Source organism: Nicotiana attenuata, unplaced genomic scaffold (assembly GCF_001879085.1).
Source record: "Nicotiana attenuata strain UT unplaced genomic scaffold, NIATTr2, whole genome shotgun sequence".
NCBI classification, from domain to species: Eukaryota; Viridiplantae; Streptophyta; class Magnoliopsida; order Solanales; family Solanaceae; genus Nicotiana; species Nicotiana attenuata.
The window spans coordinates 143,104-157,306 of record NW_017672246.1 but is presented as its reverse complement, the minus strand read 5'-3'; the positions used below and the strand labels follow the sequence as shown (position 1 = coordinate 157,306).

The 14,203-nt window shown below is 45.5% G+C and overlaps 1 protein-coding gene across 1 annotated transcript; it reads right to left on the bottom strand.

Moving 5' to 3' along the window:
- Positions 1 to 5,475: 5,475 nt before the first annotated feature.
- LOC109212449 lies at positions 5,476 to 7,846 on the bottom strand. The gene is made up of 2 exons (XM_019376098.1): positions 7,738 to 7,846; positions 5,476 to 5,876 (listed from the first exon to the last, which is right to left on the bottom strand). The coding sequence occupies exons 1-2, from the start codon at positions 7,844 to 7,846 to the stop codon at positions 5,476 to 5,478; spliced, it is 510 nt and encodes a 169-aa protein (XP_019231643.1).
- Positions 7,847 to 14,203: the final 6,357 nt, after the last annotated feature.

Below are 14,203 nucleotides of genomic sequence, written 5' to 3'. Positions count from 1 at the left end.
GTATTTGGCCAAGCTCAATTCCTAAGGCATGTAAACAATTTAATCACTAATGAGCTCGGCCTTTCCACCCACTCCCAACAGCCCAACCATCACTTAACTCTAATCGGGCAAAGCAACAGTCCAAGTGAACGAAGCATGGAAAATTAATTATCCAAGTAAACAAAATATCCAGAATGCGTGAAGTAAACAAATAAGAAAAATGACGAAAGGAATAACTATTGAATAAGACAAGGCAAAGAAAGTGAATTAAAACATGATAAGAGCCACTTAAGATCTCTTTGAACCAGTTCCTGCTATTTTATCCCTCAACCCGAAAGACTAGGCTATACAAGGAAAGGAGGAGAATGCAATTCATTGCCAAATTTTCGAACAACTTTCAGCTAAATAGAGAAACAACATGGACAGAACACTTCACAAACATAGGAACCATTCAACTCCCTAAAACTGAAACAACAATTGTGAATTGACACAAAAGCTCAGTAGCTACCATTTCAGACGACTTAATCACACTATCAATACATAAATACTAAGGCAAAAAATCTGAAAATTGTTTGGTGATCGAACATAGAATCTTCTTCATCTAGTGAAAGACAATTTGCCAAATCTATTTCCTACCAAGGTTGATTTTCAGATTTCATGTAAGTCCTAACCTATCATATATCAACTCTAAAGCAATAATTAAGATCTTTTGAAAAACTTTTACTAACAAAGCCGGCACAAACCTATAGAACCACAAAAAAGATTAACTAAAGATAACTTCAAACCCATTGAATCAAATAACCGTAGCGAAGAGCACGATCGAATTGTTTCAGAGATCGATACATGAAAATTCCAAATTCATGATGCTAGATTAATTCGGGGAATAATATCAATTATGTAGTCCATATATTTTCGACTCATAAATCACCAAGATATAGTAGAATAGAAGGAAAACAAACATTGCCCAAATAACTTGCATATTACTCAACAAATTAGCATTTGACTTTAGGAGAAAATTGAGAAAACTAACATGATTCAATACCACTAGAAATTAACCAAACAAGGACAGTTCAGAAGGTTACATGAATAATTAAAAATAAAGCTCGAGACAAACAAAATAAGTAGAAAAGGAAATTGAATACAAAATCCTTCACATGATAACAAGGACCACAATCAGAAACAGTAAATCAGACAAAGTAAGCTATGAACAAGAACCTTTGTTATGTAAATTTTGATATTCAAACATCATCAATTGTCTAAATCCCCAGAGATCTTAAACGGATCCCAATCAGTTTTATATCACGATAGACGAGATTAAACAAGAGAACTAGAATAGAAATGAACCTCAAAGATGTTTTGGATTAATAAGGAGATTCTGGCAATTACACGAACAGAAGACAACTACAGCTTTGATCAGAATTTGAGACAATAATCCACCCGAACGCAACCACAAACTAACTTGGACGGCGACCGGAACTCCGAACCTCCACAGTGTCTTAACCGAAATCCATAGCTTTTAAACAAAAAAAGAATTAAAGATGAAGAAACGGAATACTTTTTGAATTTTTTTTCCTGAAATTTACTCACAAACTAATCCTCGAAAGAACTAAGAAATTTTTGAGTATATGTTATTTGAAATCCAAAAGAAGAAGAGAAATTAGAATAGGACTCTAAAATCTCCTAAGAAACCTAGAACCTTTCTGCCATCTCCTTTTTTCTTTTTCCCAAAGCTTTCTGTCAAATCCCAAAAAATCTAAAAATGGAAGAATATATATGAGCCTCAAACCTTTTATTCTTCCTTCTCAAGAAAATGGATCAAATTCCCTGCCCAAAAATCCGAAAAATATCTCTTTTTTCCCCAATCCGAAAATTCCAGAAGTCTTCTCTTACATAGAATAAATTCGGAACAGATGGAAGGTGTGGATTCAATTTCACGCCAATCCAGCGCTTCCATTTATACAAAATTTATCCCAAAGAAAACAGAAGCGCGTGGGGAAGGGATGGAGTATTTTCTGTTGTCAGAAGTTCGTTATGGCTTTGGTGACGTGGAAGAGGGAGAGAAGAGGGGACCATAGAGAATCGGATGAGTGAATTTTCCGGATTTGGTGAGTTTTCCTGTGAGTTATGAGCATGAGGGTGGCGGTAGCAAAGGAGAGATGCGGCTGGTTAGATGGAATTAGGTTTTGGGTTTAGTTGAAATTTTATGTGGGGCTAAGAGTGAAGGGGTTGTTGGATTAAAAGCAATGGATGGTAGAGATTGTTTAAAAAGGAAAGGGGGCGGGTCGGCACGTATTGAGTCGCGGGTCAGCTGTGGAGATGGCCTGCTAGGTTTAGGGCTCAAGAAAATCCAAATCAGGCCAAATGCCCAAATATCTATTAGCCCCAAAACCAACTCTTCTTTTTTGAGCAAGAATAAAGATAAAGACCCTATAAAAATATTAATTAATCCTTGTTAAGTATAATCAAGTATTAAAATGGAACTAAATATTAAAACAAAACTATTTTTTTGCTATTTTCAAAGATTAAACTAAGAATCGAAGTATAGAAAAATAATATCACTATAAAAATATTAATGATCTTAACTTAAATAGAAATAAGATAAAGCATGAAACTATTTTTGTGTTTTCAAATTTATGTTCTAAATTAAAATTAAAAAAAGTAGACTAAAATCCTATGAAAATAAAATAAGTAAATATTTTAGAAATACTAAATTTAAAAAATAGTGCGAGTCAAAAATTACGTGCTTACAAGCACCGAGCAGCTTCCCTCATTTTTGAAAAAACATATTCTATGTATAGCATGAGGAGAAAAACCTTGGAAAGCTAAAGCAAGCGTCATTGACTTTGATGCCAAAATCGCCAAGGCCCGTGAGTTGGAGTCAACTGCCCGAAGGGGTCTCCCGGTCCAACCTGATGCGACTGACTCTTCTGGTTCCGGCTCCAAGTTCTCGGGAACTGAAGAAGAACCTGAAGGGGATGATAATGAATGCCAAGATCTTGAGCCAGCAGCAGATCCACCTACTTCTCCTGGAGGCGCAGATGCTTCTCTTCCCCCGGATTCCATGGATGCGGTAGTTTAGATGTTCGCTTTCTTTTCACTTTGTTTTTCTTTTTCATATTTTGTACGTGTGCTGTTTGGCACGTTTTTTGTATATAAAAGTGCTTTTTCATTTAAGCATTGCACAAATTTTATGTTTTTACGTCAAGTTATGAAAGGCTTCGGGTGTATTTTTCCCCGATGGCATTTGGATTCCGGGTATAGGTTCTTCTGGAACCAACTCTTTACTGTGAGGGTTTCATAAGAGAGGTCCCTCTCATGTTTGTGGTGCTCTTGAAGAGGACGTCTCCTATTCATTATGGCACTAGCATTTGAAGCACTTGATTAACTTTCAAATGATAAAATTAAGTCATCGTTCAGACAAGAAAAAAGATATAAATGAAAGGACTTTACTTTATTCCTTCCATTTTCTAAAGTACATAAGCATTCGTTGTGCTGAAAAAGAAATTGCCATTACTTGTGGCTCATTTGTACAACTTGTTCTGTGGGGCTAGCCGCACAATCCCCGATCCCGAGGATACATCTTTGTTCCCGGATTTCGTAGCCCAGTGTATGTGGCATTCATATTGTCGTATTCTCATATCATTCCCCCTAGTGTTCAAATACGAAGAATGCGAATTTGAACACTGGAAGTCTTGCTCCTTTGAAGATCCCACTAGTGAATGGTTGGATAATCTTTGATCCGATAGGAAGCTTCATTTCCCATTAGGAACTTTGCTATAATGCCAAAAATTACCTAACCACCCCTTAGTGACTTTCACTCGTGAACGGTCGGGTAACCTTGGGCCCGATAGCAAGCTTTAATTTCTGGTAAGAATTTTACTATCGAGCAAAAGACTATCTAACCGTCACGTGGTGTCTTATTGCTTCCATTCCTTGTCATTTAAAGGTCTTACTTATGCTGACGATGCTTTATTCGTTGTATATTTTGTTTTGCTGCCTCGTTAAAAACCTTGCCAGAAAAACTCAATTGGGACTAAAACTGGACGAAGGGAAAAGGAGTGCAGCACGTACTTTAAGTGTAGGCAGTGCTCATCAGCAATAGTATCTTTAGAGGTGTGCCACGTTCTAGTTTCTCGGCAATTTTACTTCGTCTTGATTTTCCAATTTGTATGATCCTTTTCTGGTGACAGCTGAAACCCGGTAGTGGCCTTCCCACGTTGGACCCAGGTTTCCTGCGTTGATCTCTCGGGTATTTTGGGTCACTTTCCTTAAAACCAAGTCTCCCACTTTGAAAAAATGGAGATTGGCTCTTCGATTGTAATATCTTTCCATTCTTTCTTATTGGGCCGCCATCCTTATATGCGCCAAGTCCCTGCGTTCATCGAGCAGCTCAAATTTGACCATTAATGCTTCATTGTTTGCTTCTTTGTCCACCTGGAAGTATCTCATAGTAGGTTCTCCTACTTCCACGGGGATCAAGGCTTCTGCTCCATATACGAGAGAGAAAGGTGTCTCCCCCGTGCTTGATTTATTTGTTGTACGGTATGCCCACAGCACCCTGGGTAGCTCTTAGGGCCATTTGCCTTTGGCTGCTTCCAATCTCTTTTTGAGATTTTGAATAATTACTTTGTTCGTGGATTCCGCCTGTCCGTTTGCACTCGAAGGTATAGCGATGATGTGATTCTTTTGATTTTTAATTCTTCAAGGAATTTTGTGACCTTTGCGCCTATAAATTGTGGCACGTTATCGCAGGCTATCTCTTTTGGTATCCCAAACCTCCAAATTATGTTCTCCCACAGGAAATTGACTATTTTGCGCTCACTGATTTTCTGGTACGGACCTGCTTCAACTCACTTAGAAAAGTAGTCAGCTAAAATTAAAAGAAGTCTTACCTTACCAAGAGCTGGCGGCAGCAGATCGACTATGTCCATCCCCCATTTCATGAATCGCCAGGGCGACAAAACCTAGTGCAATAGCTCTGCAGGTTGATGCACCAACGGTACGTGGCAGTGACAATTGTCGCATTTCTGAACATAAGCCTTAGCGTCTTGTTCTATCCGGGGCCAATAGTATCCTGCCCTAATTAGCTTTAATACCAAGGAATCTGCGCCTTAGTGATTTTTGCAGATTCCTTCGTGAACTTCTCTCACGACGTAGTTAGCTTTGGAGGCTCCCAAACATTTGTCCAACGGGCCTTAGAAAGATCTTATATACAATTGAACTCACTTGGAGCAGTATCGAGCTGCTTTAGTGCGCAGCGCCCAGGATGCCTTGGGATCATCAGGAGTTTTAATCAATGATCTCATTCCTCCAGTCCAAGACCAAATTAGTCGCGTTTACTTCACAATAGCCTTCCATATCCAATACCGAATGCATAAGTTGTACGACCGTACCGGAGTCTGACCCCTTCATTTTTGTGGGCGAGCCTAGATTGGCTAGCGCGCCTCCTTCCACATTTTCCTCCCTCGGAATATAGGTTATTGACCATTCCTTGAATCATGCAAGTTGATCTTGGACTTTCACTACATATTGTTGCGTGCGCTCTTCTTTAGCGTCGAAGATTCCGTAGACTTGATTTACTACTAGCTGGGAATCACATTTGATTTCTATGACCTCGGATTCCAGTCCCTGGGCTAACTCGAGACCTACAATCAAGGTCTCATACTCTGCTTCATTGTTAGTTAAGGGAACATTCCTTATGGCCTGCCTCAGAGTTTCTCTCAAATGCGTGATTAATACTACACCGAGCCCGGACACTTTTATATTGGAAGCTCCATCCGTGAACAAGATCCAGACTCCCGATGTTGATTCCGTCACCATCAGCGCTTCTTTGGTGGCCAAAGGCAGCAGTCTAGGACTAAAATCAGCCACAACGTCGGCCAAAACTTGTGTGTTTACTGCGAAAATGGTAACGACAATTAAATTTGTAAAATGGGATTATAAAAATACGTGATCTATTCCCGAGCTAGTTGTTAGAGCAGATAATGCTAATAATATGAAATTTAACGATGGAGCGTGAGTCAAAACAAGATAATGATCGAACCGGAGGGCCTGCTACCCGGATGTAGGTTTGGTCGATGGGGGCTTCGGGGTCGACCTCAAGATCGAGCTCGGGCTATCGGGGGCAATCGAGGGTAGTATAACAGTTAGAGATACGATCAAATAAAGCTCTTTATAGCCGAAACTAAATTATACGATGAATAACACATATAAAAAATGGAGAGCACATATAAAGGCGAAGGATATCGAGGTATCCTCGAATCAGTGGTAGCCAATAAGTTTTTAGTAAGAAGAGAAAGAGAGAGAGATATTATTGCACTTGTGAAGAAAAAGGAGTAACATCGGTCCTTTACAAGGTAGGGCGAGTCTCCTTTATATAGGAGAGGAACTCAGTCACGAACACATGTATATTTAATTTACGAAATACGGAGATGTGATGGCTTGACACGACGCCTCAGCATAGGCGATGGATAGGCCGGCCCTGTCAGACTCAACCGCGTGTCTCGAGGGCTTCCCCTCTTTGTCTTTATCTCGGCCTCGAATTGGGCCTTGACAAGCCCCGAAGGAGAATACTAAGTCGTGGGTTCATATCCTCGGGGTCTCGAGGTACCTCCCCGAGATAACCTAATGGTGGGAAATCAGGCCCTCTGATTTCACCGCGTTCAGATAGACTCCGCGTTTCTCAGAACGAAGCGATGGGAAACGATTATGACTATTGACTCCCCGAACTCCTCATGGCGACAATACACTGGCGATTCGTATCGTGGCGCAATCTTTTGCGATAGATGGCATATCTCATAGACTCATGCTCAATACTCTGTCACTTCCGTTTTTCAAGGTGAAAGTATTGTCGTCGATTCGATTTTTCAAGGATGCAATAATTGCATTCGTCGGTCAGTCTTCCAGAGCCTAGACGACCGTGTCATTGCCCCCTATAAATGGGGTGCCTTGGCGTTGTTTTTTTCTATCCCAGTACCTTCATCGGCATGCTTCTCTTTTTGTCATCTTCTTCTACCTTTGAACATCATGCTTGGGGCTTACGGCCTCAAGGCCGTTAGGAGGGGCTCCCTTAAGTGGTGCTATGGCCTTTCGCCGGGACGTCCCTTAATATAGCATAATCGCGTTGTCCCGCTATGGTCGTTGGTATGTTGGTGTTTGCTGCTGCTGTTGGCCCGAGGTGATGATGGATGGGGAGTCGGTCTGCCTCTTATATAGACAGTCGTTCGGATTATATGTTGCTGCTCATTCTCCTACCCGGGCCTGGTACGACACCTCATCCTTAGGGATCTTTCTTTCTCGAGGGATAAGGCGGCCCTACCGGCCGTCGAGGTTGAGGCCCGCCGAATCTTCAACTTTTGGCTTCGACGGGCTATGTCTCTTTTCTCTGCCTCCTCCGCGTCCCCTCCTTTTCTTCTTCTTCATCTCTTCTGGCGGGAATCCCTTGAGGGATTGAGCTGGGAACCTAGATGTGGTGGAGGCCGAAGGGATCACCCTCGAGGGTGCGACGCTCGAGGATGCTAATACCGGAGATGCACCCTCGAGGGCGGACTGGGCTTCCAGGTTTCATCACATGTACATCCTTCCGTTCATTCGCTGTAGGGGTAGGCTCCCATAGGCTTTCGCAATTGTATGTAATGACCCTTCGAGGGCTTTTGTAAACGCATGCCATGACCCCTCGGGGGCTTTTGTACATGAATCTTTATGAACATGAATATATTTCTTTGGTTTTTTGCCTTTGATTTTCGCATGTGTTCATACCCCTCGAGGCCCTCTGACTGCCTCCTTTCACTTCTTGGATGCTGATATTTGACTCGGGTGCGAGCATCTTTTCCGCTTTTCTACTGACCGACATGTCTTTCGAGGCCATTATCGTACCTTGGGGCAATCCTGGATCGATCGAATAGTACTGGGCTGCCTGGGCCTTTTGAATTGCACGTAGATAATGTGTCGAATTTCGAGGCCTTTGAGGATGCTATCCTGGATGAAAGCCAGCTTCGGGTACCGAGCGGTCCCATTTGATTTTTGATGCGGACAACTTCCTTTAGTTACGTACGAGATAGATTTTTTACTGAGGGGTTGCTCACACTCAGGCACCGCTTCGAACCTTTGTGGTGCTTCCGCAATTGGAGCTTCTTGCGTTTATTCTTTCTTTTTTAGAAATGTAATCACAAAATCTGAAACCACCTCACGTTGAAGGACGGCATGGAAAGCCTCGCAAACTACGATTTCTCTTCGGTGGGGATCCTCGAGGCGGGATGCTATCTCGAGCTTGGAGATAATGCAGACGGTTCCTCGAGTCTTGGATTCTTGTCAAAGGATACTTTCGGGGTTAGGTATCGCCCCATTGGATTATACCGATGTCGTAGGTTCCCCGGGGCTCACCCCGAGTAGGCGAAACGTTGCCGCTTCTTAGCATATAAGTGAGGCGGCCTCGGCTTCTTCGCAGGGCTTCACTATTTTTAGGTAGCTGCACTCCCGCTTTGGCATAGGGTTCCTTATTTCCCTAGGTGCAAAAAGTGTTGGTGCGTGCCCTTGCTTTGCTCTGTTTAGTTTTACCATAGTCATGGCAACCACTTTGGGGGCGGCATGGCAGAGAGCGGAGAGTGCTGTTCCCGGTGCTCGGGAGCTGAGGGATTTCGTCCTGAAGACTGTTTCTTTGATAAAGGGGGAGCATTTGGAGATGGTGAGAAAATACTGCGGATGGAGTGAGGGGGTAGCGCTGCAGGTGCTTCCTTCGGGAGAGAACGTTACGGATTCCGCTGATGGATTTTTGAGTGTATACCTGTATCCTTTCGCGTTTGGCCCCCTCGACAGGGTCATGCTTGATTTTTGCTTGAAGTATCGGGTTACTTTGGCGCAGATACACCTGTCGTTTTGGCGGGTGGTGCTGATGATAAGGTTCTTTGCGGAGAAAGTCGATCTTGACTTTACGCTCGATCACCTCATCCGGTTGTATCGGCCCTTTCATCACCAGGGCCTGCTACTGAAGTGTCGTTCGTCCACGCCCTTTGTTGTCGACGACGAAGAGGAGGGGGTTTGAGAGTGGGCCGGTTGGTTCGTCCGGGTACGGACGGTTGACATTATCCTCGTGGAGCTTTTGCCGTTCTCCGAAGGGTGGAATTACGCACTTGAGTGGAGCATTTGGTGCTTTTTCAAGTTGTACCTATAGCAGAAGTTAGTTAAATAATCGTGTTTTTACCCTGTTGTAGCAACTTCTTGAACGCCGGGCGAAGTCTCCAATCTGGCTGGCTGGGTCCGGAGGCTGGTAATCCACTCGTCCTGCGACGAGCGTAGGTGGCGAGTTGTGCTTCGTGTTAGGTGGGGAGCGAAATATCAAGGTATGTGTGCATGTTGCTTTTGCCTTGGCCTTCACATACTTGAGGTAATATTTTCCCCCTCTTTACTTGCATTGGATTTGCTGTTTGCAGGCATTGGGCAGTTCCTCGAGATGAGACAGTGCTCTTCCGAAGAGGGGAAGGAGTCGTTGATCTCCCCTCTCGCCCCTCGAGGCGATGGAGCTCCAAGTGGTGCTGACCAGGCCAATGTCTCCAAGGAGAAGGCATTGTCTGAGTCCGCTGCCCCCCGAGTACCTGATTCTGGGTCGTCGATGCCTTCGAGCGGATATGCTTTGCCCGAGGCCGGTTCTCCCCGGGGCAAAGGGACAGGATCAACAGGAGTATGCTCCGACTTTGAAGAAGTCCGCCGGCTTCACTTCGTGGTGAGTTTAGGCGCAGTTTCCCTGTATTGCGCATCCTTCATTCGTCATTGAGTTTTCCTTGTGCAGGCCTGTGACAGGCTGATGTCTGAGCTGGTCCGTCAAGGGGCCAAGTTTTAGAAAGTTCAGGGTGAGGGAGAATCTCTTAGGCTACTTAGCGAGGTGAAGGAGGGCGAGTTGCTGCATTGGCGATGCAAAGCGTACCGGTGCTCGAATTATGAGAGTTATTTGATGGAGCATGTAACTTTATGCAGCTCAAGCTTCGCTTTCTTCGGCCCTTTTAGGTTAACGCCCTTCTTCGTTATATCAGCTGCAGAAAAAGGCGGAGGCCATGGAGTACCTTAAGGGCAATATTGATCGCACCAGAAATGCTTGTGGCGATCTAAGGGCTCAGGTGCAAGTTCATGTTTTGGAGGAGGCAAGTGCCTTGGCCAAGGTTCCTGCCTTAGAAGTCCAACTTTGCTTGGCTCGAGATAATGCCAAAATCCAAGCAGATGTGATCGAGAAATTAGAATCCGAACTTTCGAAGATTAGGGCCGAGATAATTGACGCCCGGGCTAAGGCGATGCTAAGTCGAACCAACGCTGATTAGGAGATGGCGATCCATATGAAGGATGTCGCTGATGCTCAGGTCGAGCTGAAGCGAGCCCTTGACCGGGAGAAAAGGATCGAGGAATATATCCGTTGCAGATCCCGAAGAGAAGCACTCGAGGAGATTGGCGCGAGGGGCTTTATTCTTTCTGATGAATTGGATCGAGCAAAGGCAAATGAGCGTGACGCGTGGTCATTTCTTGCTGACGAGACGGGAATAGCCCTTCGGATTGGATCGCAGATTGTGCCGTTTTGTTTCCCCGTTTCTGATATATGTAGAAGATGTCTGTTTATGGAGGGTGTGTCCCCTCCCCTTTTTCCCTCTGTGTGCGTGAAATAAGAAGAGACTTTGAAGCCTTACTTCTTCCGCATCTCTTTCTGTTATTGCCTTCGACCAGGTCGGCTTCGATGTTTGGCGGGATCCTCGTAGGTTCGGGACCAACCGGGCTAGGCCAGGGCTCCTAGGTGTGGTTCTTGACGTGAGCAAGCATTGTGGTCCCTGCGCTTTGTCCGGCATTTAGGTCCAGTCTCCGAGTCGTTTTGTGATTCGAGCCGTAATTGACCTTTAAGCTCTTCCCTGTCCGCAAGGGCGAGTGATGGTGGCCTTCTTTGCCTCGGGTCGAAGTGACCTTATAAGCAGGCGACCTGGAGGCTCTCTCGGCTGGCGATCGTGGCGTTTGTGCCGTGCCCTTACGCATGCTGTAGTTTTGTGCTTATTGCGGGTCTAGTCTCCGAGCCGCTTTGCGGTTAGGGCTGTAATTGACCTTTAAGCGCCTTCGATTTCCCGAATGGGGGTAGTGCTTTGCACGCTGTTTTGGTCGTTGAGACCTTTCCGTATGTGCCCCGTAGGCTTGTTTAGTTAACTATTTTGGATCCGGTCTCCAAATCGTTTTACGATTCGAGCTCACTTTAATCCTCAAGTTGTCAATTGGGCTGGCGACAATGGCTCTTAAACTTTTTGGTCGTAGAGACCTTCTGATATGTGGCCAGTAGGCTTGTTTAGCTGGCGACAATGGCTCTCACGCTGTTTTTGCCCGTGGGCTTTTTGTAGGCTTGTTTTCCGCTCGTTAAGGTCGTTTGAAAGATGTTTGCCTGAACCGTCATCGGTTCTGGAAGAACCTCGATTTCAAGTCATTATCGGCGATATTTTGAGCACCTCGGAAGGTTCATAGCCCGTTGTTTGCCTGTTTGAGGGAAGCCTGTTTTAACTGGTTCTTTCCAAAGTATATTCGAAGTAGTGGCCTGCGATTTTTTTTTAGCGATGGTCGGGCGTCCCTGAGTCGCGTTATTTTGGCTGTATCGGCCGTTTTGACCGTAGTCATGTGCGTTTGGCTGTAGCCATTTTTGATCCCGAGTGACAGTTTAGGTGTCTAGATCGAGGGTATGCCCTTTTGGGATTTTTACAAATGCGATGTATAGCCTAAACTTCGGGATATTCATGCCTGTTGAGGTCTTACAGTTTGTCATGCCTATTGAGGTCTTACAGTGTGTCATGCCTAGTGAGGTCTTACAGTTTTTCATGCCTATTGAGGTCTTACAGTTTGTCATGCCTATTGAGGTCTTACAGTTTGTCATCTTGGGTAATGTAGAATGGACCTGGTTATGCTGAGTCTGCCCGCTAAGGGTCTTACAGTTTTGGATTTTCCAGCGTATGGTGACTGACAATAGCCTCCGAGTCATCAAGTTGTTTAAGCATGAAAACCGCTTCTTGTGAGCTCGAAGTTGCCTTGTAGGGGCTTTATGAGCCTGGAGTTTCGATCCTGAGATGCACGAATGCCTAGTTGCAGGCATTAAGTCTCCGAGTATTTCGGAATGCTTCAGTGGAGGGGGCCCCTGCCGGGGATACATTTGAGATTTCTTTGTTCGGAGAATAAAATGCCGAGAAAATATCCTTTTATTGCTTGGTATAGATGTACATTGTTTTGTCATTGTGAATTCGACCCGTGCGTGCACGGCTTCTCGGACCGTTTTGGCCCAGCATGAATTCCCGATAGGGGTTTAGTCCGACGTATATGGGTCCTCCCGAGGGGGTATGCTCTTAGAGGCAAACCATCGTTCGTTGTTGGGATGTCAGAATAAAGCCCGTGACGTCATCGAACTCTCTGTCGGTACGTTGTTCTGCCAATAATCTTGCTGACAAGGTTTCTTTCGGGGCGGAAGCCCGGCTGAAAGGAGAAAACACGGCGGTCGCCTATATGAGGCCTAGGAATCTCCGGGTAAAGTCTTGGGAACCTCCGAATATCCTTGCCAGCAGTCCGCGTTCAGGTTAGTATTAAGAAAACGAAGGAGCAAAGCAGTTCTTTCTTACCGCGGGGTGTGTTAGGCGATGTTTCGGGACTCGGTGTGTCCCTATCGGCTTATTCCAATTCTGCTCTTTGCGAGGAATCTCATTCTTTTGTCGAGATAGGATCGTCGGCGCCTTCGGGTAGTGCGTCGGTGGTCGTCTGAACAAGACGTCTATACTTTGCGCTTCCTTTGAATGCGTAAAGCCCCGAGGTCCCGGCTCGGACTCATGTGGGCTATATTGAGAGAACGGTCTTTTCGGTAATTTGTCATTTGTATTTCACCAAGGATTCAGGATGTGGGGGCGATTTGGTCCGTTAATGCGGACTGCCCTGTTGACCTTTGGTTCGATATCGCCGTTGTGGGTGACCGAACTTCCTGAATCTATGAACACATGTTTTATTTAAGATTAAGCGGATGAGGGAGAGGTTTACCAATGTGTTGGCGCAATGCTGGGGTGGAGTCGTGGTGCCCTTTTCTCTGGATGCCAGAGTATCCTTGGAAATATTTCCCTGGATCAGTCTTTGTCCCGGCGGCGGGTATTTTTACTCCCCATGTTATGAGTTCTCGGAGGGCGTCGCCGCTCCTCCATTGTCGCGGTGATACGTCGTGGCTTGTTTACTTCATCCTTCCCGGTTGTCTTCTTTCCTCGGGGCAAGATTTGAGCTTGATCGTTTGATAGTACTCGTCGGCGATTTTGACTAAGTAACACGGCTGTCATATTTTTGAGATTGGAGTCATTCGCGGCCCCGCTGCTACCTGCGTCCTGCGGATTCCGTGTCAGGTTGTGGATCTTTCGAAGGGTCCTTGGTCGAGTAGGCCTGAGTCGCTCAGCGTTCCTAGTTTCGCTTATGGTGACTAGGATATTTGGCATAACAATGTTGAGCCCGTACTCTGCCAGACGAGGTTCGTCTGCTGGCTGTGCCTCATCGGATCTGGTTCCACTGGAGGTTCCCCGAGGATGTCGCCCTCGAACTATTCCCCTACCGTTGGGAGGTAGGTTGGATCTTGAGGCGTTCCTCCCATTAGCGGCGCATGGACGGTATCTCCATCCGTTTGGCATTACTTTCTTCGTAGAAGACTGCTTGGGTGTGCTGTTTCTGCAGAGGTTTCTGGATGGTCGCTCATGGCCCCGATTAGTGGCCGGTGCTGGATACGGATGCATGGCCAAGTCTCGGCCGGGTATCTGGCTCAACATCGTTTGAAACGACCTGGGGTTGGCGTGTATGCTTTGTTTAAACCCCGAGCAAAGGCCAGGGTTGTCTGTTCATCCAAAACCAAATGCGATCTCCTTCGTCCTACCAGGGAGCAAGATGCGACTTCTTGTGGTGTTTCTTCCTTTCTTTTTTCGGCCTCCGACTTGTCGGTTTCTGCCGCTGTTGCTTCGATGACATCGACGTATGTTTCTACGGCGGGGTCATCTTGAAAGTCTCTATTTTTCTTCGTGCATGCGTAAGCGACGGTGCGCTCGTCGGGGGAAGCTATTTCCGGCGCTGCTATGCTAGGGGCCCTCGGATGGCTTTGCAACTGAGCAATGACCAGTTAACATTTCAAAAATAACGTGAAGACTAACTTCCTGTTCTTCCCGGGCCGGGTTTTTTGAACTTCCTGTCGGTCACTGTGTCGTGCGCCTCT

What these genes read in the sequence shown, in the direction of transcription:
- LOC109212449 (XM_019376098.1), bottom strand. Translation starts at nt 7,846, where the DNA reads ATGGCCTCGAAAGACATGTCGGTCAGTAGAAAAGCGGAAAAGATGCTC. An exon ending in CAGTCAGAGGGCCTCGAGGG is followed by an intron (nt 5,877 to 7,737) that starts GTATGAACACAT and finishes CCATTTTCGCAG; the next exon opens with TAAACACACAAGTTTTGGCC.